Here is a 23,235-nt window from a genome sequence, read left to right on the forward strand (position 1 = left end):
GACTAATAAGTAAACTCACATTCACGTATATATATATATAATCAAATAAGAATTTATATATTGTTTTACATTTTATGATTGTAATAATATGGTATTTTACTGAAATCATTATCTTGCATCATTTTCTAAAATTCTCTTTTTGTGAACTTTGGATAATGGCCACAGTGTATATATACATATTAAAACTACTTTGAACATGTGTTACATGAAAATTATTACCATATAAAGTGACGTTCATGAATCTGACCAAGAAATGTTTGTTCTTTGTGACCAAGAATTTGATCAACTTAGAAAAGGACAAATTTTGGAGTGTTTATATCCTATACAATATTTTGGCAAATAATGAAAGGGCATGGGATATTTTTTGGGAACCAAAAGATAATCTACTGACTGTTACAAATTCAAGATATTACAGATAAAGACACTTTTGGTTGGGGTACCTAGTACCTACCAACGATGTCTGAATCTGAATGATATTTTTTTTAACATTTTGTACTTTGTTAAATTGCTCTAGTCATTTGATTCTTTCATGTGCATAATATGAGGTAAAACTGAAGTGATAATTAAGGCACTGGTTGATGCCTGAAACTTTGAAAGCTTTGTAAATGATTCTTTGCTTTGATCTTGGAACATTGTAGCTTCTTTCAGTGATGTAATGAGTTCATAACTCTTGCAAGTTGCAATTAGCTAGCTACAAAGCTCTTTATCTTCTGTTAAGTGTGGTATTGAGGTAATCTCAGATACCCTATATCTTCTTTAACTTGTTCTCAAGGTTTTCTGTTATGTTGCATATTATATTGTTTCTTTTCTCAAATTGACAATTATATATACTAGGCATGTGGGTCTCCACTTTACAAACACACCCCAATATTTTATGTATGGTTTTTCTGCCTTTTAAGTGTTTGTTTTATTGTCTGAATAACTGAGCTTGATTGGGTTATTATTACTTGTGATAGTAACATATATATTTAAATAAGGCTTGAAGTCTGGATATGCTGAATATCATATCTTTTTCATCTGGGTAAGGGTGTATCTTATTTTTTTAACTTCAAATTGCTGATACAATGTTTTTTCTTCTCTTGAGTGATGAATCTTGTTTTCCTTGCTGCAAATGTGGAAGTTCTTAAATTCCTCTGAAGTTGTTGGTTCTAGGTAAATATATCGTTTTTGTTTGCCTCATTCTGGTTATGATTATTCTTGTCATGTGTTGATGTTCCTCTTTGTGCTGCTCCTGAAACTGGTTGGCACATGACATGTGCTTTGTTTTGATGCTGGTTTGATAACAGGTTCTCTCAAAAATGGAGGTGCACTTATTTACAAGGCATGGCAGCATGGTGATGGTGTTGTTCCTCTTTGTTTTCTGCTTCTGGATTCCAGTAGAAGTGGTGGGGAGGACAGGAGCTACCATTGGAAACGCTACCGTTTCTTCTTCGAGTCCAAGAGTTTTGAAAATTGGGGTGCTGTTTACTTTGAATTCTGTCATTGGAAGATCTGCTAAAGCTGGTGTATTGGCTGCTATTGATGATGTTAATGCTAACAAAAGCATCCTTCGTTCGACTAAACTTGAAATTATGTTGCATGATACAAATTGCAGCGGGTTTCTTGGAACCGTGGAAGGTATTTTCCGAAACTTCTCAGTAGTTTCAAGCTGCATTTCTTTTGTTGAAACTGTAATTGTCTTGTTATGGACCCTGGCAATCAAATAAAACATGTTCTATAGCTTCTTATTCGGGTTTTGTAACTTTATGAATTACCATATCAAAAAAGAAAAAAAAATCGTATTACAGTGAATTTGCCTAAATGTCTATGCTTGTTAATTCACATTATGCTATGCAGTAGTATGTGTTTCATTGCATGTTAAATGTATATTCTTCCAAAAAATAGTGTATGCATAATCAATCGTTTCCCCATTTGTGTGGCCATCTTTGTGGATAAGAATCAATTTATAACATCTTAGTATTTCATTGTTCTCATAGGACAGAAACCAGAGAGGAGTTTCTGTGGACTATATATGTTTAGATAGTACACGTTCTCTTGCATTTTGGGTGTGTGAAAAGGGAATTTGATTGATTTTGTTGATCATGTAGCTCTGCAGTTGATGGAGAATGAAGTGGTTGCTGCAATTGGTCCACAATCATCTGGAATAGCTCATGTCATCTCTCATGTGGCTAATGAACTCCACATGCCTCTTCTTTCATTCGCGACAGACCCTGCTCTAGTGTCACTCCAGTATCCATATTTCATCCGCACCACGCCAGATGACTATTTCCAGATGTATGCAATTGCAGACTTGGTTGATCACTATAGGTGGAGGGAGGTAATAGCTATCTTTGTAGATGATGACAATGGAAGAAATGGAATTTCAGTGTTGGGCGATGCACTTGCTAAGAAACGTGCCAAGATATCTTACAAGGCTGCATTCCCTCCTGGAGCCCCCATGAGTAATATCAGTGACTTGTTGAATCAGGTGAACCTGATGGAATCACGTGTTTATGTGCTGCATGTTAATCCTGATTCTGGCTTGTCAATTTTTGCACTTGCCAAAAAGATTGGGATGATGACTAGTGGCTATGTGTGGATTGCAACAGATTGGCTTCCTTCTGTGCTGGATTCTATGGAGCAGGTTAACACTGACACCCTTAATATACTACAAGGAGTTGTTGCTCTGCGGCATCACACGCCTGACACTGATCTTAAGAAGAGTTTCATCTCAAATCTGAAGAGCAGAAAGAACAATGAGACTGCAGGCTTCAATTCTTATGCATTCTATGCATACGATTCTGTTTGGTTAGCAGCGCGTGCTCTGGATACTTTTCTCAATGAAGGTGGAAACATATCTTTCTCCTCGGATCCTAAGTTGCAAGACACAAATTCAAGTATGTTGCATTTTTCAGCACTCCGTGTGTTTGACGGCGGTGATAAGTTTCTTCAGACAATTCTGAAAACAAACTTCACTGGTGTGAGTGGCCCAGTTCAGTTTGGTATGGATAAGAATTTGATTCATCCAGCTTATGATATCATGAATATCGGCGGGTTTGGAACTCGTAGGATTGGTTATTGGTCTAATTATTCTGGTCTCTCAGTTATAGCTCCTGAAATTTTGTATCTGAAACCACCTAACGCTTCGGCAAGCAACCAACACCTATATAGTGTTATATGGCCTGGAGAAACAACAGTTACACCAAGGGGATGGGTATTCCCAAACAATGGGAAACCATTGAGAATCGCAGTGCCTAATAGAGTAAGCTATTTGGAGTTTGTTGGTAAGGACAAGAACCCTCCTGGGGTAAAAGGCTATTGCATTGATGTCTTTGAAGCAGCCATAAAGTTGTTGCCTTATCCTGTTCCAACAGAATATATATTATATGGTCATGGTGATAGAAATCCCAGCTATGATGACCTTGCATATCAGGTTGCACAAAATGTAAGTTTCTTAGTCTAATTTTCGGCTTAATTTATTAATCATATTTCTTAATCTAAGTAGCTATCTTGAGGTTGTAGTTATGTTAACTTAGTCCTTTCCTTTTTTTCAGAACTTTGATGCAGTTGTTGGAGATATTACAATTGTCACCAACAGGACAAGGATTGTGGATTTTACTCAGCCTTACATGGAATCAGGGCTGGTGGTTGTTGTTCCTGTTAAGGAAATCAAGTCAAGCCCTTGGTCCTTTCTAAAGCCATTCACCACTAAAATGTGGTTAGTTACTGGTGCATTCTTTCTCTTCGTGGGAGCCGTCGTGTGGATTCTTGAGCACCGGCACAATGAAGAATTCCGCGGTCCTCCAAGGAAACAAATTATAACAGTGTGTTGGTTAGTATGTTTTGATCATTTTAAAGCCTTTTCAGATAAATCTTGCATCTTATTTAGGCTCAAATGTTCTCTTGTGCTGAGAGCAGTTCCTCTTGTGCAGGTTTAGTTTCTCAACAATGTTTTTCTCACACAGTATGTTCCTCAAATTTCTCACTTCTATTTCTTATTTTCCATTTTCTGTTGTAACACTCCTTATATGTTTTGTATCATTCATGGTTTGAGAACTCTGACTTCTATCTTCTCTGCTTTTCACCTTGCACAGGAGAGAACACTGTGAGTGCACTCGGTCGATTGGTTCTACTCATATGGCTTTGGGTGGTTTTAATCATCAATTCAAGCTACACAGCTAGCTTAACATCCATCCTCACAGTGCAGCAACTTTCATCACAGATTGAAGGAATTGACAGCTTGATCTCAGGTACTCAACCAATTGGAATCCAAGAAGGATCTTTTGCGAAAAAGTATCTGACAGATGAACTCAACATAGCACCATCTAGGATAGTTACACTGAAAAATATGGAGGCATATGTTGATGCCCTTGAACGCGGACCAAGGAATGGAGGGGTTGTGGCCATTGTTGATGAGCTTCCTTATATTCAGCTCTTCATGTCCAATACCAACTGTAAGTTCAGAACAGTTGGACAGGAGTTCACTAAAAGTGGTTGGGGATTTGTAAGTATCCTCAATTCTTCATATGCATGTCTATAGTTTTTTACACTCCTTAAATTTATGCCAAGTTTTCTTGTAAGATTATCTTATTCTGATGTCATTATTTTCAAATGGGATCACAGGCATTCCAAAGGGATTCACCGCTTGCTGTTGATTTGTCAACTGCCATCCTTCAACTTTCGGAGAACGGGGAACTGCAAAAGATCCATGACAAATGGCTTTTGAAGCGAGACTGCACTGCGCAACTCAATGTTGAAGACTCAAATAAACTGTCTCTGAGTAGCTTCTGGGGCCTCTTTCTCATATGTGGCATTGCATGCTTCCTTTCTTTGGTTGTATTCTTTGTTAGAGTGTTCTGTCAATACACCAGATTTAGCCCTGATCCTGAACAAGTTGATGTGGAAATTCAACCAAGGCCTCCTAGAAGGAACCTCAAAAGTACTAGTTTCAAGGACTTGATGGAATTTGTGGATACCAAAGAAAAAGAAATCAAAGAGAGACTTAGGAATAGTAAAAGGAGAAGAAGCCAGAGTCTAGATGAGCAATCTAGTTCATCACCCTCCTAAGTTAACCATGTACATTTAGTTTTGGTTGGTAACTCCTTTAACCATCCTATTTTTGTTATACCATAGTAACTATTAGTGACACAAATTTGTCTACACTGAAATATATAAAAAGTTTAGCTTTTCCTTTTTGCTCTGGAAATTATAGCTCTAAGTGTTAATAATTTTGTTTGTTTATGCAAACCCTTAATATGTAGCAAACTGTTTCCTCTTGAAAATAAGATGCAGCAACTGCATTCAACTTTTCTATATAATATCACACACTACTATTATTAAATTCTGCAAGACTCCTTAAACCGTTAAATAATTTCAACTTGTACTCTTAAAACTGAAAAAAATTAATCTAAAAAATATGGCTATTTCACATGTTTTCTATCGTAACATGCTGAACTATGCATGATATTGTCTTGTTTTTCAACTGCAAACATGATTTGTTTATCCTTTTTCCGGTAAAAGCAAAGTTTATTCTTTAAACATTATTTGGATCCATATAGGGCTGTGTTAGACCTGCGACAACTAACACAAAACAATGTCGCATCTCAATGCATGACACGATACAATGACGTCTTTGATCTATGTAGCCGACTCGACTTAATGGGATAAGGCCTTGTTAAGTAAGTATTTTTATATATAATTTTCATCAACATACAACACTATTAGTTAGGTAGAGTCTACAATTTCTCCTAGAATATAAAATTTGCACAAGACAATATCAAACTTCATTTCAGCATTATTATTCCAGAAAAAAAGTGAGAAACTTCAGAAATCTTATTTTGGTACTTCTGCAGAGTAATGACAGTTTCTTGAAGACTATCCAATTCTTATGTTAATTAATAATTCTGTTTTTATTTTCATCGATTATTATCCACTATAATATAAAGCAAGGAAGATTAGTGTTACTATTTCCACGGTGGCCCTTCTTTATTACCATGTCTCTTTACTGTGAAAAGGAACTACCTTTGCAGATTCTATTGTTGATCCTAAACCAAATGTTTTGAGAATTGGAGCACTCTTTACTGTCAACTCTGTCATTGGAAGAACAGCTAGACCTGCAATACTTGATGCTATTGATGATGTTAATGCCAACACAAGCATTCTCCCTTACACTAAACTTGAACTTGTCTTGCATGATACAGATTGCAGCAGGTTTCTTGGAATAGCAGAAGGTATTTCCGAACCTTTTAGAAACCAATTATAGGAGTAGTAACTTATTATTATTTCTTTGTACTCCATTTTTTTCCCCTTCAATTAGTTGCGATTGAAGCTATATGTGTGCCACCTTGGACCATATTCTTCACAGAAAATATATCATTGATTGCATAATCAGGTTCAGTTTTTTGCGTATGAATTACCATATATGTATATAAACAAGAGAAAGTAGATACCAACAAACACATGGTTTAGCTGAAGGAGTGCGCTGTGCTTGCTTAACAAGAGATCTTGAATTCAAGGCAATGATTTGGTTAACAGAAACCTGAAGCTAGAAAATATTCCCAATTTATCATTAACATGTTAGTATCTCATTTCAATAGAATCTAATGTAACAGCAGTGATGAAAGCGTTTGAGTGGATCATGTTTATTAGTACTAATTGTCAACTCTGTTGCACTTTTTAATTTTATTTTTTTTGGTATATGAAAAAGAAGTGAACAAGCTTTGTTTGTTTATTTTGTTGATGATGTAGCTTTGCAGTTGATGGAGAATGATGTAGTTGCTGTAATTGGTCCACAATCATCTGGAATAGCTCATCTCATCTCTAATGTGGTTAATGAACTCCATGTTCCTCTGCTCTCATTTGCGACAGACCCTTCTCTATCATCACTCCAGTATCCATATTTCATCCGCACCATGCCAAGTGACTGTTTCCAGATGTATGCAATTGCTGAATTGGTTGATTATTATCAGTGGAGGGAGGTAATAGCTATTTATGTAGATGATGACAATGGAAGAAATGGAATTTCAGTGTTAGGCAATGCCCTTGCTAAGAAGCGTGCCAAGATATCTTATAAGGCTGCATTTCCTCCTGGAGCTGCAATGAGTGACATCAGTGACTTGTTGAATCATGTGAACTTGATGGAATCTCGCATCTATGTGCTGCATGTTAATCCTGATTCTGGCTTGTCAATTTTTGATATTGCCAACAAGCTTGGAATGATTAGTAGTGGCTATATGTGGATTGCAACGGATTGGCTTCCTTCTGTGCTGGATTCTATGGAGCCGGCAGTTAATGATGACACAACCAACCTCCTGCAAGGTGTTGTTGCTTTGAGGCATCACACACCTGATACTGATTTTAAGAAGAGTTTCATCTCCCAGTTGAAGAGCCGATACAAAAATTTAACTGCACGCATAAACTCTTATGCACTATATGGATATGATTCTGTTTGGTTAGCAGCACATTTCTCGATGCTTTTCTCAATGAAGGTGGAGACATATCTTTCTCCTTTGACACTCAGTTGCATGGCACAAATGCAAGCATGTTCAACTTTTCTTTGCTTCGCGTGTTTGATCAAGGTGATAAGTTTCTACAGACAATTTTGAGAATGAACTTCACTGGTGTGAATGGACTATTTAAGTTTGATACAGATAAAAATCTGATTCACCCGGCATATGATATCATCAGACGAAGAATCGGTTATTGGTCTAATTACTCTAGTCTATCAATTATAGCTCCTGAAATCTTGTATTTGAAACCACCTAACACTTTGACAAGTAGCCAGCGCCTTTACAGTGTTATATGGCCTGGAGAGACTACAGATACATCAAAAGGATGGGTATTTCCCAACAATAGAAAGCCTCTGAGAATTGCAGTGCCTAACCGGATACGCTACACCGAGATTGTTTCTAAGGAGAAGAGGCTATTGCATTGATGTCTTTGAAGCAGCAATCAACTTGTTACCTTATCCTGTTCCGCAACAATATATACTCTATGGAGATGGTGATAGTAATCCAGATTACAGTGACCTTGTGAATCAGGTTGCACAAAATGTAAGTTTCCAAGTTTATTTTGCAGCCTAATTTAGTGGTCCTGTTATTTATGCCAGCATTTAGTTTTGTTGATTTGGTACTTGTTCAGAAATTTGATGTAGTTGTTGCAGATATTACAATTGTAACAAGCAGAGTAAAGATTGTGGATTTTACTCAGCCTTTCATGGAATCAGGGCTGGTTGTTCTTGTAGCTGTTAATGAGAACAAGTCTAGCCCTTGGTCTTTTCTCCATCCATTCACTGCTGAAATGTGGTTAGTTATTGGTGCATTATTTCTCTTTGTGGGATTCTTCGTGTGGATTCTTGAGCACCGGCACAACGAGGAGTTTCGTGGTTCGCCAAGTGAACAAGTTGTAACTGTCTGTTGGTTAGTATATTTAATATTTTCAAACCATTCCACAGGTTGCTTAAACCTCAAGTAATATCTTATGCTGAGATAAGTTCCTCTGAACTTTTGCAGGATTAGTTTCTCAACAATGTTCTTCTCACACAGTATGTTACTCCAAAAATTCTCATTCTTTTTTATTTTTTCTTGTATCTTTCATAGTAAAAAATTTTGACTTGGTTTCTTGCTCCATTGACCTACCACAGAAGAAAAACCTGTGAGTGCTCTTGGAAAATTGGTACTAATCATATGGCTTTGGGTGGTTTTGATTATCAATTCAAACTATACAGCTAGCCTAACATCCATCATCGTAGGAATCGATAGCTTGATCTCTAGTACTCAACCAATTGGAATTCAAGAAGGCTCATTCGCGAGAAAGTATTTGATCAATGAACTCAAAATATCACCATCAAGGATAGTTACACTGAAAGACCAAGATGCATGTCTTAATGCCCTTCAGCGCAGACCGAAAGATGGAGGTGTTATGGCCATTGTTGATGAGCTTCCTTATATTCAGCTTTTCATGTCCAATACTAACTGTCAGTTCAGGATTGTAGGGCAAGAGTTCACTAAAAGTGGTTGGGGATTTGTAAGTATCTTCATATGCATGTCTGTTTTCAGTTTCCAAAGTTTTTTGTGTATCAACATTTTCTTAGTATTAGAACTGTTCTATAACTCCAATTGAAGGAAGGTTGTTAATAGGGCACCACCGATTTCTGTTTTATACTTTCAAGATTTTGTGAAGGAAAAAAGTGATCAGAAGCTAGCGAATATTACTTGCGTGTTAAGTAAGTATCTTATTCTCATGATTGTTAATTTAATCACAGGCATTTCAGGGGGATTCATTCTCCTTTTGTTGATGATTTATCAGCAACAATTCTTCGACTCTCGGAAAATGGGGAGCTGGAAAAGATCCATGACAAATGGCTTTCAAACCAGGATTGCGCTATGCAACTCAGATGAGAACTCGAATCAACTCTCACTGAGAAGTTTCTGGGGCCTCTTCCTTGTATGTGGCATTGCATGCTTCCTTGCTTTGATTGTATTCTTTTGTCAGTACTCCAAATTCAGACCAAAGGCTAAGCAATCAGATGATGAAGAAATTCAATCAACAAGGCCTAAAATCAAAATTGCTAGTTTCAAGGACTTGATTGAATTTGTGGATAAGAGAGAAGCAGAAATTAAAGAGATACTTAAGCACAAGAGTGATAAAAGTGCAAGTTTAGTGGTGAATCAATCTAACTCCTAGCCCTGTATCAACCTTGAAAATTTGTCTATTCTACTTTGTATTACTTCTCTTACTTTTGTTATACAATTATAAAAATGGTCACAAAAAGAATTTCTCTTAGTTTTATTTTTCGTCGGCTTCTATTCTGAGGAATATAATAGATGCTAAGATATAGATTAGGGTAAAAAATATTTTTTTATCGTTGAAATTTGTTAAAAATTTTAAAAATATTTGTAAATTTTATTTTATTTTAATTTTGTTCCAAAAAAATTTTATTTATATTAAATATATTTTTGACAATTAATTTTAAAAAATATTAAGACCAATCTATTTATCTATCTATTCTATTTATAATATATAAAAGTTGATACCAATTCTCTCCACAATGAGTTTAAGTCATCTTTTTTTGTTAATGATGTCACATCAGCAATTCTAATGACTTGGCAAAAGATAAAAATCAACCAATTATTATTTAGTCAAATGTTTTAAAAAAATTAAAACAAAAAATTCTTATCTATTATTATTCAATTGAAATGTCATGTACTAATTAAATGCAATTAACATACATTAAAAGTGTCATAATAATAATTATAAAAAATTTCAGTTACAAATATTCAAATTCTACGATTTATACATATTAAGACTCTTACTACTCTTCATTTCTTAATCTCTCATACTAATCGTCAAAAATTCCTTAAATTTAATATAACATTTTTATATGTTTTTCATTTTCATTCATTTATTTTTTTAATTATTTACAAACAAAAAAAACCACAAGAAAAGACAAAGTGTAGCCATGAATGCAAATCGAAAAATGAAAAAAAAATAAAAATGCAGTTTTGTATAACTCTAATATAAATAACTTATGTCTTTTTTAAAAATAAATAAATTTAAAATCTATTTATAATATATTCTCTAAAATATTTTTAATATAACATTTATTAAAATATACTATATAATATAAATAATCTATCCCGTATTGCGCAGGTCTCACTCTAGTTTAACAATAATGTTTGATAACTAAAAGCTAATTTCTCATGTTAAAGGGCATTGGATTCGATAGTCTCAAAATGTTTAGATTATTAAATGGTCCCATAATAAAACACGTTTTTTAAATTTTTTAACAATTGCTAAATAGTCCTTATCTAATTTTAATTACAAATATTTTTGTAACATTGTTAATGAAGTAGTAATTAAGGGATATATTTAATGCAAATCAAAATTTGTGATACAAAATTAAAATAAAATAAAATTTAAAAATATTTTTTAAAATTTTACAAAAAATATATTTTCCCTACAAAACACCACTTTTATATTATTATAAGGAACATTATTCAAAGGGTTAAACCTTTTGGATATAATTTGGTTTATCTAAGAGTATTAGCCCTTAATCGGTAACAAATTATTCTCTCTTGCAATATGAATATATAATACAGCAAATTAAGTTTAATGATCTTATCCTATAGATGTAGACCCTCAGGCCTCAGCTACCATCAAAGCTAGTAATTTTTAGAGGAATCTTTGTATCTCATCAACCACATTCACATTATTAAGATTTTATATTGGTTAATGAGTTCTGTATTATAATTAAGTTTAGCTAATAGTGTTCTCATACATGTTAACACGTTTTTATATATAAAAAAAAAACATACAAAACTTAAATTTTTAATATATTTATTTATATATTTATTAAAATAAATTTGCATTTTTTTATTAATAATAATATTAATATAAGTTCTTAAGACACTGATTAACTAAACCTAAATAATTATCCTATAGAGATGCCGCCAGTTTGCTCCTTATTTTTTAAAGATATTTTTTCTTTGTTGTTTAAAGGAAGATAATTACAATAACTGTTAGATACACAAATCTGCAAAAATAAATATATAATTATGCATTATTAAAGAATTCCGCATAGGTCTCATCCGCCAATAATTATAAAAGTTACGTTAAAATTATACATCTAAATAAACAATATGGCCAGTCGCCCATTCCACATGTTTTTTATGGGAACATGCTTACAACCTATGCATGATATTGTCTTGTTTTTCAGCTGAAAAGCTTGTTTGTTTATCATTTCTGGGAAAGCATAAGCTTTTTTTTTTTTAATTAAAAGAAAAAGGACCCTGTACTTCCCTTAATTATTTCATATATGCTTTGTATTTGGTATGACATTTTATTTAATATTTATAATTGGCAATACATTTTTCATCATACAATCATTTGAGTTAGCTAGAGTAGTCTATCATTCTCTTAGAATTTAAATTTGGCCCAAGGGAAAGTGCAAGATATAGTCTATTAATATTATTGCCAGCTTAATTGAACTGCCAATAATATAAAAGAATTATACATAAATTTATCCAAAATATCCACTTCTTTTCGTTCTATTCCAAAGATTTCAAAATTAACTCAATGTTCTAATCGAATAAAAAGGAAACTTAGAAGTTTGAAAGACAACATTATCATTCCTTAGGAAAGAGGTATGTTTTATCATTTTAATTTTACAGCAAATGGTAGAGCAAGGAGTGGCAAACACTAGGAATTTACATTCTATGTAACAAACATGCAATTTGTGGCGATTATAACAATAAACATGTGATCAAGAAATTATTGTAAGTTATTTCAACAATGCAAGTGGCCATGTTTTTTATTGGACAAGCAACATGCCAACATATACTTCAGAACAAGATGCACAGGATACCTATTTTGCATAGCAAAATAACAAACATAGGTTTAGTTACATATGATCTGCATAAAAACCATCCATGTTGAGGAATGAAGTTGAAAACCAAAGGGATTTGTAGGAGTGGAATTACTCAACTTTTACAGGTTTCTCCTCTCTCTTTGGAGGTTCCAAATCCAGATAGGTAAATGGCTCTGTTGGTTCCTCGCTGCAAAATCCAAAACTGTCATAAGCAACATGACAGAACACTCGCAAAAATGTAATTGGAAAAGTTTTCGGGCTATTTGAGAGTTAGGAAAACTCCTGCCCGCAATAAAATTGCCAGCTTCATTGTATGAGCAATGAAGAAATAGTTGATATGATTCTAATAATGACTAACTCTCTAGGTTTCAAGAACTTATGGCATAACTAATGTAATATAGTAATAGTATATACCACATAGACATGTATATGTTGAAATTGAATGTTGAACTAATTCACAACATTCAGTAGTAAAGATATCCATATTCCAACATAGATAGATGATAATAATAATACTCACCCAGGTTTAGAACGCATGCATTTCCAGAAGAGCTTGAAAGGCCCTGGAACTGTCTTAAATGGGTTCCCCTCAAAACAAGCCTGCACAATTTGTAAAATGATAACAGCAAGTTTATACCAACTAAATAAAGATAACAAGTGAAATAACCAAAGACCTGAAAACTTAAATCCCATGAGTCATTCCATCATGACCATTCTAATAGGTTATATATATATATATATATTTGCATATTTCTCTCCTCTATCTTGTGTTCTAATGAGATTTCCACAGATTTTACTAATTGAGACATTGAGACATAATTTAGAAAGTTTCATGTTAGTGGCAAGAATGCTTCCATTGTCACTATTAAAACTGAAACTTAGGGATCAATTACAATTTTCTCAGGGCAAAATTCCACGAAATGAAACTAAACAACCATGACTAAAAAAAAAAATCACACGCCCTCATTGGAACCTTATCGCAAGAATACAATCAACATGTCCAAAACACCAAATTACGAAATGTTCCTCACAAAAAAAGAAACTTTGGAACACAAATGAAGCGACTTTGAAAGGAAAGAAGACAATTGGAAAAATAGAGTTGAAATTGATGAAGGGGGTTTCACCTGAACGACATCTTCAACACGGTCGTTACATCGGTGAGCTTTGGGTTCACGATGACCCTCTCCGGTGATTCCCCATGGACTCTCTCTCCTCGGCACTGGCCTCGGCTCGCTCATCTTCTTCTTCTGTGCAATTCAACTGAACCTGTCCCTGGAGCTACTCTCTACCGGTTCGTTCTGCTCCTTGATTTGGACTAAATGGGCCTACCTTTACAACTTGGCCCCAATAAGTTTAACAACAAAAAATACTAAGTGGGCCAGGCCCATCTTGAAGGAAGAGCAAGACCAAAAAATAATAAATATTTTAAAAGAGTGTCGAAGTTCGAATTTTATTCTATGTATATAATAATTTATTGGCTAATAGCAAACTTTTAAATAAAATTATCCGCAATGAATTATTCATTAATCTTTTAGGTTGAGAAATATCATAGAAAATAAAAAAATGTGATGTTATTCATATATCAAATATTTTTAATATTTATATAAAAATATAGTTATTATTAATTAATTATATATTTAAGTTATTTTTAATTAATAAAATGAACACATATATTAACTATTAAAAAATAGTAGTGTTAAATAATATCTATTATAAAATTCTAGACTTAGTAGGATTAAAAAAAATCCAAAGAATGAATCACTTCTTAAAAGGTAAATAATACAAATACATTCCATGATCTAAACAAATAAAAGAAGAATAAAATAAAATCGACATGTAAATGGGTTGAGGTATCTAAATAATTCTTCACTTTTTATGTTATTTTGCCCTTAAAAATTATGTGTGTGCTATTTTAAATAAAATTAACTCAAATATACACATTAAGTACCTAATTAAGAGATTCAATTATTGTTCCTATAGTGTACATGAAAAATAAAAAAGGTTATTCCTTTTTTATTTAAATAAATAAAATTAATTATTTACTCAATTAAATAGGATTTTAATTTTTTATTGCTTTAAATATTTAAGCATGATTTTGCTGGTACAAAGAGCGAAATCAAGGAATATATGGATTGCCTCGTTACTATCAGCAAATGCCGCAAGGATTGAATTCAATAAATTTCGCTGATGCTGGTAGCGAAATCGCAAAATAAGATCTTGTTTATTATAAAAGAAAATCAGTGATACTTATAGAACGAATTTCGCTGTCAATAACAACGCGATCAATGTAATCTTTAATTTCGTTTTTTTGTACCAGTAAAATTATGCTTAAATATTTAAAATAATAAAAATCTAAAAATCTCTTTAATTGAATAAATAATTGATTTTCTTTATTTAAATAAAAAAATACTATTATTTATTACAATCAAGTCATTATTATTCATATTAACATTATATTGATTTATCATTTTTTTAATGAAAAAAGCGAAATAAAACCCCCAAAATAACAAGACAAGAAAAACAAAATTAACCAGCACTTCTCAACTATAGAGTGCCATTACAATCAAGTAACAAGGTATAATAAAGTCGAAGACTTTTCATTGTCGCTTCCTCAGATCCTTTATTCTGACAAGCATATCCAGCTCCATCTCCCGCACGTATGGATTCTTGAGTTTTAGAGAGGACTTTTTATTTATGTTTTGGGATTTACATTTGAGATAGATACCATTTTGAATTCTTCTATTTGGACTTGAAACCTCTTCTTGAGTATGATAGACCCAATCTTTATAGAAAATACCTTTTTTAACCCATAAAATATTTTCCGTAACAGACCGTAAGGTTTTTCTAACCTCAAGTTTATTTGTTTGGTCTTTTATTTAGGCTTATTTTGGATGCGACCCATCTTGCATGGTTTTAACATGAGTACCTTGTACACGTACGTTCTCATTACTATTAGATTCACCCCTTAGATCTCTTCGTTCAAGATATCAATAGACCATGCCTAGACCTAAACTATAAACCTGTATATGCTAACCAAAATTTCAATATATTATTATTCTCTTTTTTCTTAACTATTTTGTGTATTCAAATGGGATTTGATTCAGACAAGAGAGTAATAAGAACTATTGATGTAAATGGCTAAAAAAAGGAATACTAAACTTTAGAATATAGATAATGCAATTTCTCTTCTTTATTATTGATAGGATTTTTTTTAGCACTTGCCTTATTCAAGTGTCATTCTTTTTTCAAATTATTCTTTATTTTCAGTCAAAATTTTTTCTTATTTCTTTCTAATTGGTCGTTTGACCATCATCCAAGGTTAAAAAATACTAATATTAAAATAATATCTATTATAAAATAATAGAGTTAGTAGGATAAAAAAAAATCAAAGAAGGAACCACTTCTGAAAATGTCAATAATATAAGTATATTCGTTAACCTAAACAAATAAAAGAAGAATAAAGTAAAATCGACATATATAAATGTGTTGACGTATCTAAACAACTCTTCACTTTTTACGTTATTTTTAGCTTAAAATCATGTTTGTGACATTTTAAGTAAAATTAACTTAAATATACACACCTAATATTTAATTAAGAGATTCAATTCTTCACCCTATAATATACATGGAAAACAAAAAGGGTTATTATTTTGCTTTTTTATTTAAATAAATAAAATTAATTATTTACTAAATTAAATAAATTTTTTATTTTTTACCATTTTAAATATTTAAGCATGATTTCGCTGATAGAAGAAGTGAAATCAAGGATTATATGGATTACACTGTTACTATCAGCGAAGTTTGCAAGTAGTGAATTTAATAAATATTACTGATACTGGTAGCGAAATCGCGAAAGAAAATCTTGTTTGTCGCGAACAAAAAATCAGCGATATTTATGGAGCAGATTTTCTGCGAATAACAGTATAATCAATGTAATCTTTGATTTTGCTCTTTGTGCCAGCAAAATTATGCTTAAATGTTTAAAATAATAAAAATTTAAAAATCTTTTTAATTGAATAAATAATTAATTTTGTTTATTTAAATAAAAAATTGTTATTATTTATTACAATCAAATCATTATTATTCATATTAGCATTATATTATTTTATTTTTTTATGAAAAAAGTGGGATAAGACTTCGAAAATCACAAAATAAAAAGAATTAACCGACACTTCTCAACTATAGAGTGCAATTACATTCAAGTAATAAGGCATAATAAAGTCAAAGGCTTTTCATTGTTGCTTCTAGGGATCCCTCATTCTAGCAAGCATATCCATGTCCATCTCCATCTCCTTCATATATGGATTCTTGAATTTTAGAAAGAAGTTCTCATTCATTTTTTTGGGTTTAGCATTTGATATAGATACCTTTTCTAGATTCTTCTGTTTGGAATTGAACTCCTTCTTGAACATGATAAGCCTAATCTTTATGGAAGAAGCCTTTTTGGATCCTTGGGATCTTTTTTCATAGTAGGCTGAAGATTTTTCTAACCTCAAACTTACTTGTTTAGTCTTTTATTTCGACTTATTTTAGATGCGGTCCATCTTGCATAATTTTAACATGGATATTTTATACACGTAGGTCCTCGTTACTATCAGATTCATTCCTCAGCGCTCTTCATTTAGGATATCAAAATACGATATCTCTTCTTTACTATTGATAGGATTTTTTTAGTACTCGTCTTATTTGAGCGTCATTTTTTTTAGAAATTGTTCTTTATTTTTAGTCAAAATCTATTCTTGCGTTTTTGAAATTGTTCTTTATTTTTAGTTAAAAAATACTAATGTTAAAATAATATCTATTATAAAATACTAGACTTAGTAGGATAAAAATAAAAAATTCAAAAAAAGAAGTAACCACTTCTTAAAAAGTCAACAATACAAGTACATTCGTTGACCTAAACAAATAAAGGAAGAATAAAATAAAATCGATATGTAAATGTGTTGACTAATTTAATCAACTCTTCACTTTTTATGTTATTTTGCCCTTAAAAATCATGTTTGTGACATTTTAAGTAAAATTAACTAAAACATGTACATCTAACATCTAATTAAGAGATTCAATTATTTTTCCTATAGTGGACCTGAAAACCAAAAAGGGTTATTATTTTGATTTTTTTATTTAAATAAATAAAATTAATTATTTACTAAATTAAATAGATTTTTAGTTCTTTACCATTTTAAATATTTAAGCATAATTTCGCTAGCACAAAGAGCAAAATCAAAGATTAAATTGATTGCGCTGTTACTATCCGCAAATTCTGTGAGGATTGAATTTAATAAATATTGCTGATATTAGTAGCGAAATCGCAAAAGAAAATCATGTTTATCGCGAAAGAACATCAGCAATATTTATGGAGTGGATTTTGCTGTCGACGAAATTATGCTTAAATATTTAAAATAATAAAAATTTAAAAATCTATTTAATTGAATAAATAATTAATTTCGTTTATTTAAATTAAAAAAGTCATTATTATTTATTACAATCAAGTCATTATTATTCATATTAGCATTATATTGATTCATCATTTTTTATGGAGAAAGCATGGCAAAGCTTCGAAAACAATAGAATACGATAAACAAAATTAACCAGCACTTTTCAATCATAGAATGCCATTACTGGCAATCAAGTAACAAGTCATAATTAAGACGAATCCCATTATTGCTTCGAGATCCCTGATTCTAGCAAGCATATCCATCTCCATCTTCTTCGCGTATGGACTCTTGAATTTTAGAGAGGAGATCTCATTCATTTTTTGGAGTTTAGCATTTTGAAATAGATATCCAAGTTCTTCTATTTGGACTTGAACCCCTTCTTGAGCATAATAGGCCCAATCTTTATGAAAGAGGCCTTTTTGGACTCTTGGGAGTTTTTTCCCGTAGTAGGCCGCAAGGTTTTACTAATCTCAAGCTTACTTGTTTGGTCTTCTATTTGGGCTTGATTTGGTGTGGCCCATCTTGCACAGTTTCAATATGAATACCTTGTACACGTACGTCTTCATTACTATTAGATTCACCCCTCAGCTCTCTTCATTTACGATATCAAAACACGATCTCTTTACTATTGATAGGATTTCCTTTAGCACTCGCCTTATTCGAGTATCATTCTTTATTCAAAATTGTTCTTTATTTTCAATCAAAATATTTTCTTGCTTCTCTCTAATTGGTCATTTGACCATCATCCAAGACCCCAAAACGGGAGAGACTTTGCTCGGCCTTAACTTTCTCTCCCGAATTGGGACTTTCTTGAATAATAGTTTCCATCAAAGAACTGGTCCCTCTCTTCACTAGTCCATCTCCTCCTTAGCTGGATGCGGCAACTAAATTCGATTGCTGAATTTTAGTGACGATGACTTTAAAGCACAGTTCTGTCTTGTGGTCATATTTGTCACATAAGAAGCATATAAGGTGCAAACCTTCGTATTTAATATTAAGATTGTTGCTTAGAATAGAGATTTTAGGAACTAACTTTCTTGTCAGAAAAATTTTACAATGCAAATCCATACGAGCCTTCTTTTAGAGTAAATGAATGTAGTTTGATCAATCTTCAGCATATGACTAATAACCGAGTCAACCCTCCATAGAAAGTGGTGGTTATACGACTCAATCGGCAAATTAGAAATTCTGACTTACACTGCAACGTTATTTCCCATACTTTCCGAGGATAGGAAAAAAGGCCTTCAACGTTGAACGATCAGGTAATGCCCAAGAATTATCCATGGATATCCAAGGAGAGCATGAGGATAATCTTCTTATTCTGAAAAGTGCACCAGGAAGTAGTCGCGATTTATATCTTTGACTTTTATTGTTTTCTTATTCACCCAATCTCTATGATAAAGACGTTGCTCCATGAATGCAAACGTGACTTTCTTTTCAAAGATTTTTCACCATTAAAGCTGCATTCCATGGCTTAAACCATTCGTCATTCATTCTTAGACACAGAGAATTAATGGACAAGGATCGAAAGGTTTACTCTATTCCTCCTCTTTACTGTACCAGCAATCTTTCGAGTTGGAAAAGTCTTCCTCCACCACAAATTTCTTTCCTAGGATACTTCCAACCATCATAATTGGAGAAGATAAAACTGAGTCCTTGTACAAGACTTACCTCTTTTTTCGTTGATAGTTCCAACCATCATACTCATTTGGAAGTATTTTCACCTATAATACATGCACAAAAGAGTTAGTAGAAAATACACCTTGCCTGTCAAACTTCCAGACAACTCTATCCTATATGTCAAAAGCTAGTTTAACCGGCCTCAAAGTATCGTGTAATTGATTCACAATTTCCAACTCCCATTGGAATAGCTCACGCCTCCATTGGAAGTTCCAAATCCACTCTAACCCATCCTATAACCCATAAACCCCTATGACAGATTCTTTTTAAAACTTGTCCCGATTTTAATTTTAGTTCTAGTCCATTTTTTGTTTGAGATAGGCATACATTTTCACAAATAAATTGTCCCAGAATAATTATTGTAATCATTTTTTCACAATATTTAGAATCATAATCATGATGGAGAAAATCCCAATTCAAACGGAATGTATTTAATTTTATGTTGCTGCATGGATCGGGCTTATAGATTATCTCAGTTTTGTCCATTAAAAAAAAATTTTAATGCTTGACAAGTTTTTTTTAACTTGTCAAGTTTCAAATTTTAACTGAGAAGAGCCTTGGAAAGTGGAAACCTGTCTTTCAGAGGACCACAACTTAGCCAGACATCTTTCCAAAAATGAGTTCTTCTGTCATCACCAATCTCCATGGACAAGCCAGTTATCATCTTGTCTCTTATATGTTGATCTTTTATCTGTAGCTGACAAATATCCTTCCATGGACCACCTCTAGTAGCTAATGTCAGGGTGGATAATAGTTCATTAGGGGGAGAGATTATTACAAGAGCATACCACCTTCTTCCACAACGAACACTCCTCCTTTGAAAACCTCCACCACAACTTAAACAAGTGTGCTGTGTTATGAACCATTGCATTTTTTACTCTTAACCCAGCTAACTTTTTTGGAGCTTAGACCACTTCTGATCTAAGCAAATCCAAACCATTCCTTCCATCCTCTTTACTCCACAAGAAGCTTCTCTGTAATGAAATAAGTTTCTCCGTAACAGCCTTCAATATCTTATATAAGCTTAAATAATATATCGACTGGTTATTTAATACTGCTTTGATGAGTATCAACTTTCCCACTTTGTTGAGTACCTTAGATTTTCATAAGCTGAGCTTCTCCTCCACTTTGTCTATAATTGGCTACCAAGTCTTGACCAACCTCGGGTTAGCTCCTAAATAAATTTCAAGGTATCTGATCGGAAGAGTACCTTCCCTACACCCCTAACAAACTGCAAATACTTTGAACCCACTGTTGTTCACAATTGATTGGGATCAAACTGACTTTGTCAAAATTGATACTTAACATCGACATCAACTTAAAGCATCATAGAAGCCTCTTGTAGTTCTTAATACTCTCCTCCTCTAGCAGACAAAACAACACAGTCTCATCAATAAACGGAAGATGTGACAATTCTATATTGTCTCTCCCAACAAATAATGTAGATATCCAGCCGTTTCTAACTGACTTTTCAATCATTCTATGTAGGAAATTAACAATAAGTACAAAAAAGAATGGAGATAGAAGATCACCTTATCTCAGACCTATTTCCATCTTAAACGGCTTCGTTGGTGAACCATTTATCAACACCGACATAGAAGTTGTGCCGACACACTCCATAACCCACTCCCTTCACCTTCGCCCAAAACCCATCTTCTGCAGAACAATGTCCACAAAGCTCCACTTGACTCTATCATATGCCTTTTAAAAATGCAGCTTAATTATTGCCGCTTCCTTTTTTCTTATTTTAGGCCAATCTACAGTTTCATAAGCAATAAGAGCCTCATCATGTATTTTCCGACCTTTAACAAATGCACTATGAGTTTCTCCAACCAAGCCTGGCATAACTGATCTCATCCTCCTAACCAATACCTTAAAAATTACCTTATGCACACAACCAACCATGCTAATTGGTCCAAGGCCCTTAATCTCCTTAGCCCCAATGAACTTTGTTGCCAATGCAACCCATGTGATATTAGAATCTGTCGGTAACCTAGATGTCTGTCGGTAACACAGCTGCCATGAACTTAACCCAAATCTCATCTAGGGGTGGCAATGAGTATGGTAGGATAGGGTTTGGAGCCAACCCTAACCCTACCTGCGGATTGAGATTTTTATATAACTCAACTCTACGACCCTACCGATGGATTGAGAATATCTCAACCCTAATCCTACCTGTTCTTAACCCGCGAGTACCCAACCCTACCCATGGGTTACAAAAAAGATGCAATATTATTATATAAGTTGATGATAATTTAAAATAGAACTAACTTTTATGTAAAAAAAAAAGTATTAAATTATCAATTCATAGTCTTTTTTTAGTGGCTAAGGATCTTTTGCATTTAGTGAGAGGTTTTGGTTCAACATTTCCTTGAAATATATTTTTATATAAGTATATAATATATACATATATAGGGTGTGAGTTGGTCAGGTAGGGTTGAAGTTGAACCCGCACCCTACCCGACCCGTACGAGAACCTTACCCGCACCCTATCCTACCTGCTGCGGATAGGGTTGGCAACCCTACCCGACCGGGTGGGGTCGAGTTGGGTACCCGCGGGTAGGTTGCATATTGCCACTCTTAAATTTCTCATCCTAGCACTTCTTAATGAAGTTCAGGTTGTACCCAACACTTCTTGGTGCTCTAGATGATTCACAGTCGCACACTGCATCTCTAATCTCCTCAACTGACGGCAACACCTCCAAAGCCGCAGAATCCTCTTCAACTATCATATCCACCAGTCCATCCCTAAAACCCACCATATGAGACTCTTCCTGATGATATAATTTTTTGTAAAACTCTCTGATAGCAATTTTTATTCTTGCTTGATTTCTTACTAACCTTCCATTAATTACCAGCGCATCAATCCTGTTATTCCTCCTTCTTGTTAAAGCTATGTTGTGGAAGTACCTGGTGTTTTTGTCCATGTCCTTCGCGAGTCGGGATCGCAACATCTGTTTCCAGTGTAATTATTTTCTCACAAACTACTTCTCATAACAAGTCACTAACGCCTGTCTTCTTACCTCCACCATTCCATCATATACCACATTGCTTACCATGTCATCTATCTTCTTGATCTCTTTCTCAAACTTCATAATTTTCTTATTCATGTCGCCAAAATTGTCTCTGTGCCATCTCCCCAGAAGAATCGTCAAGGTCATCAATTTATCTATGAAATGTATCTCCCATAATCCCTTTCATTCCTCTTTAACCATTCTTAGAAAACCTTCATGTGTAAACCATGAGTCTAGGCTCTGGAACGGTCTAGGTCCACATTCTAACCTTGTATCTTCCACTATCATCGAGCAGTGATCTGACAAGCCTCTTGGTCTAACTCTTAAGCGAATCTCTAGGAACTCCTCAACCCATTCCAGACTAACCAGAAGTCTATCAATCCGACTGCAGGAACAACCTCTAAACCAAGTAAACTTACAGTCATTTAAGTGGTAAGTCCACCAAGCGCATATCTTGTATCCAATTCTTGAATTCTTCAGCAGATACTATTAAGCTAGCAATACCTTTTCTTTCCTCTACTTGTACAATTTCATTAAAGTTTTCCATGAAGCAACAAGGGACCTAGCATAATCCAGTTGTATAGCTCAACTCCTTCCACACAACAAGTTTCTCATCTCTAGTATGAGCACCATAAACCAAGAAAAAAGCATAGTTGAAATTATTCTTTATTATGATCCCTTCCATACACAACCATCTCTCCCCTTTATAATAATTACTCATTTTAAAAATTATTTCATCCCATGTTAACAACAACCCACC

At 33.4% G+C, this 23,235-nt stretch overlaps 2 protein-coding genes and 1 pseudogene across 5 annotated transcripts; 2 read left to right on the forward strand and 1 right to left on the reverse strand.

Annotated features, from left to right (window-relative positions):
• The first annotated feature begins 320 nt into the window (after positions 1–320).
• On the forward strand, positions 321–5,185 carry LOC112707008 (glutamate receptor 3.4). Of its 4 annotated transcripts, XM_072201101.1 has the most exons (9): positions 459–730; positions 957–1,021; positions 1,121–1,152; positions 1,287–1,617; positions 2,088–3,424; positions 3,534–3,811; positions 3,912–3,943; positions 4,074–4,483; positions 4,603–5,185. In XM_072201101.1, exons 4-9 carry the CDS (start codon positions 1,299–1,301, stop codon positions 5,044–5,046), a joined length of 2,820 nt encoding a protein of 939 aa, XP_072057202.1. In that variant the 5' UTR covers positions 459–730; positions 957–1,021; positions 1,121–1,152; positions 1,287–1,298; the 3' UTR covers positions 5,047–5,185. The 4 variants fall into 4 exon arrangements, with proteins under 4 accessions (XP_025614338.1, XP_025614336.1, XP_072057203.1 ...); XM_025758553.3 differs by having other exon boundaries at positions 321–1,152; positions 2,096–3,424; XM_025758551.3 differs by lacking the exons at positions 957–1,021; positions 1,121–1,152 and having other exon boundaries at positions 326–730.
• A 1,545-nt stretch (positions 5,186–6,730) lies between these two features.
• Positions 6,731–9,762, forward strand: LOC112705255 (glutamate receptor 3.4-like; annotated as a pseudogene).
• A 2,325-nt stretch (positions 9,763–12,087) lies between these two features.
• On the reverse strand, positions 12,088–13,778 carry LOC112707010 (uncharacterized). The gene is made up of 3 exons (XM_025758554.2): positions 13,471–13,778; positions 12,867–12,946; positions 12,088–12,533 (listed from the first exon to the last, which is right to left on the reverse strand). The coding sequence occupies exons 1-3, from the start codon at positions 13,582–13,584 to the stop codon at positions 12,455–12,457; spliced, it is 273 nt and encodes a 90-aa protein (XP_025614339.1). The 5' UTR covers positions 13,585–13,778; the 3' UTR covers positions 12,088–12,454.
• Positions 13,779–23,235: the final 9,457 nt, after the last annotated feature.

The sequence above is a fragment of the Arachis hypogaea genome, chromosome 8, assembly GCF_003086295.3.
Source record: "Arachis hypogaea cultivar Tifrunner chromosome 8, arahy.Tifrunner.gnm2.J5K5, whole genome shotgun sequence".
In the NCBI taxonomy this organism is placed as follows: Eukaryota; Viridiplantae; Streptophyta; class Magnoliopsida; order Fabales; family Fabaceae; genus Arachis; species Arachis hypogaea.

Coding starts and splice junctions, on each gene's coding strand:
- LOC112707010 (XM_025758554.2), bottom strand. CDS start 13,584: ATGAGCGAGCCGAGGCCAGTGCCGAGGAGAGAGAGTCCATGGGGAATC. Junction 12,947..13,470: donor GTGTTGAAGATGTCGTTCAG/GTGAAACCCCCT, acceptor CAAATTGTGCAG/GCTTGTTTTGAGGGGAACCC. Junction 12,534..12,866: donor TGCATGCGTTCTAAACCTGG/GTGAGTATTATT, acceptor TGGATTTTGCAG/CGAGGAACCAACAGAGCCAT.
- LOC112707008 (XM_025758551.3), top strand. CDS start 1,299: ATGGAGGTGCACTTATTTACAAGGCATGGCAGCATGGTGATGGTGTTG. Junction 3,425..3,533: donor CATATCAGGTTGCACAAAAT/GTAAGTTTCTTA, acceptor CCTTTTTTTCAG/AACTTTGATGCAGTTGTTGG. Junction 3,944..4,073: donor AACAATGTTTTTCTCACACA/GTATGTTCCTCA, acceptor CACCTTGCACAG/GAGAGAACACTGTGAGTGCA.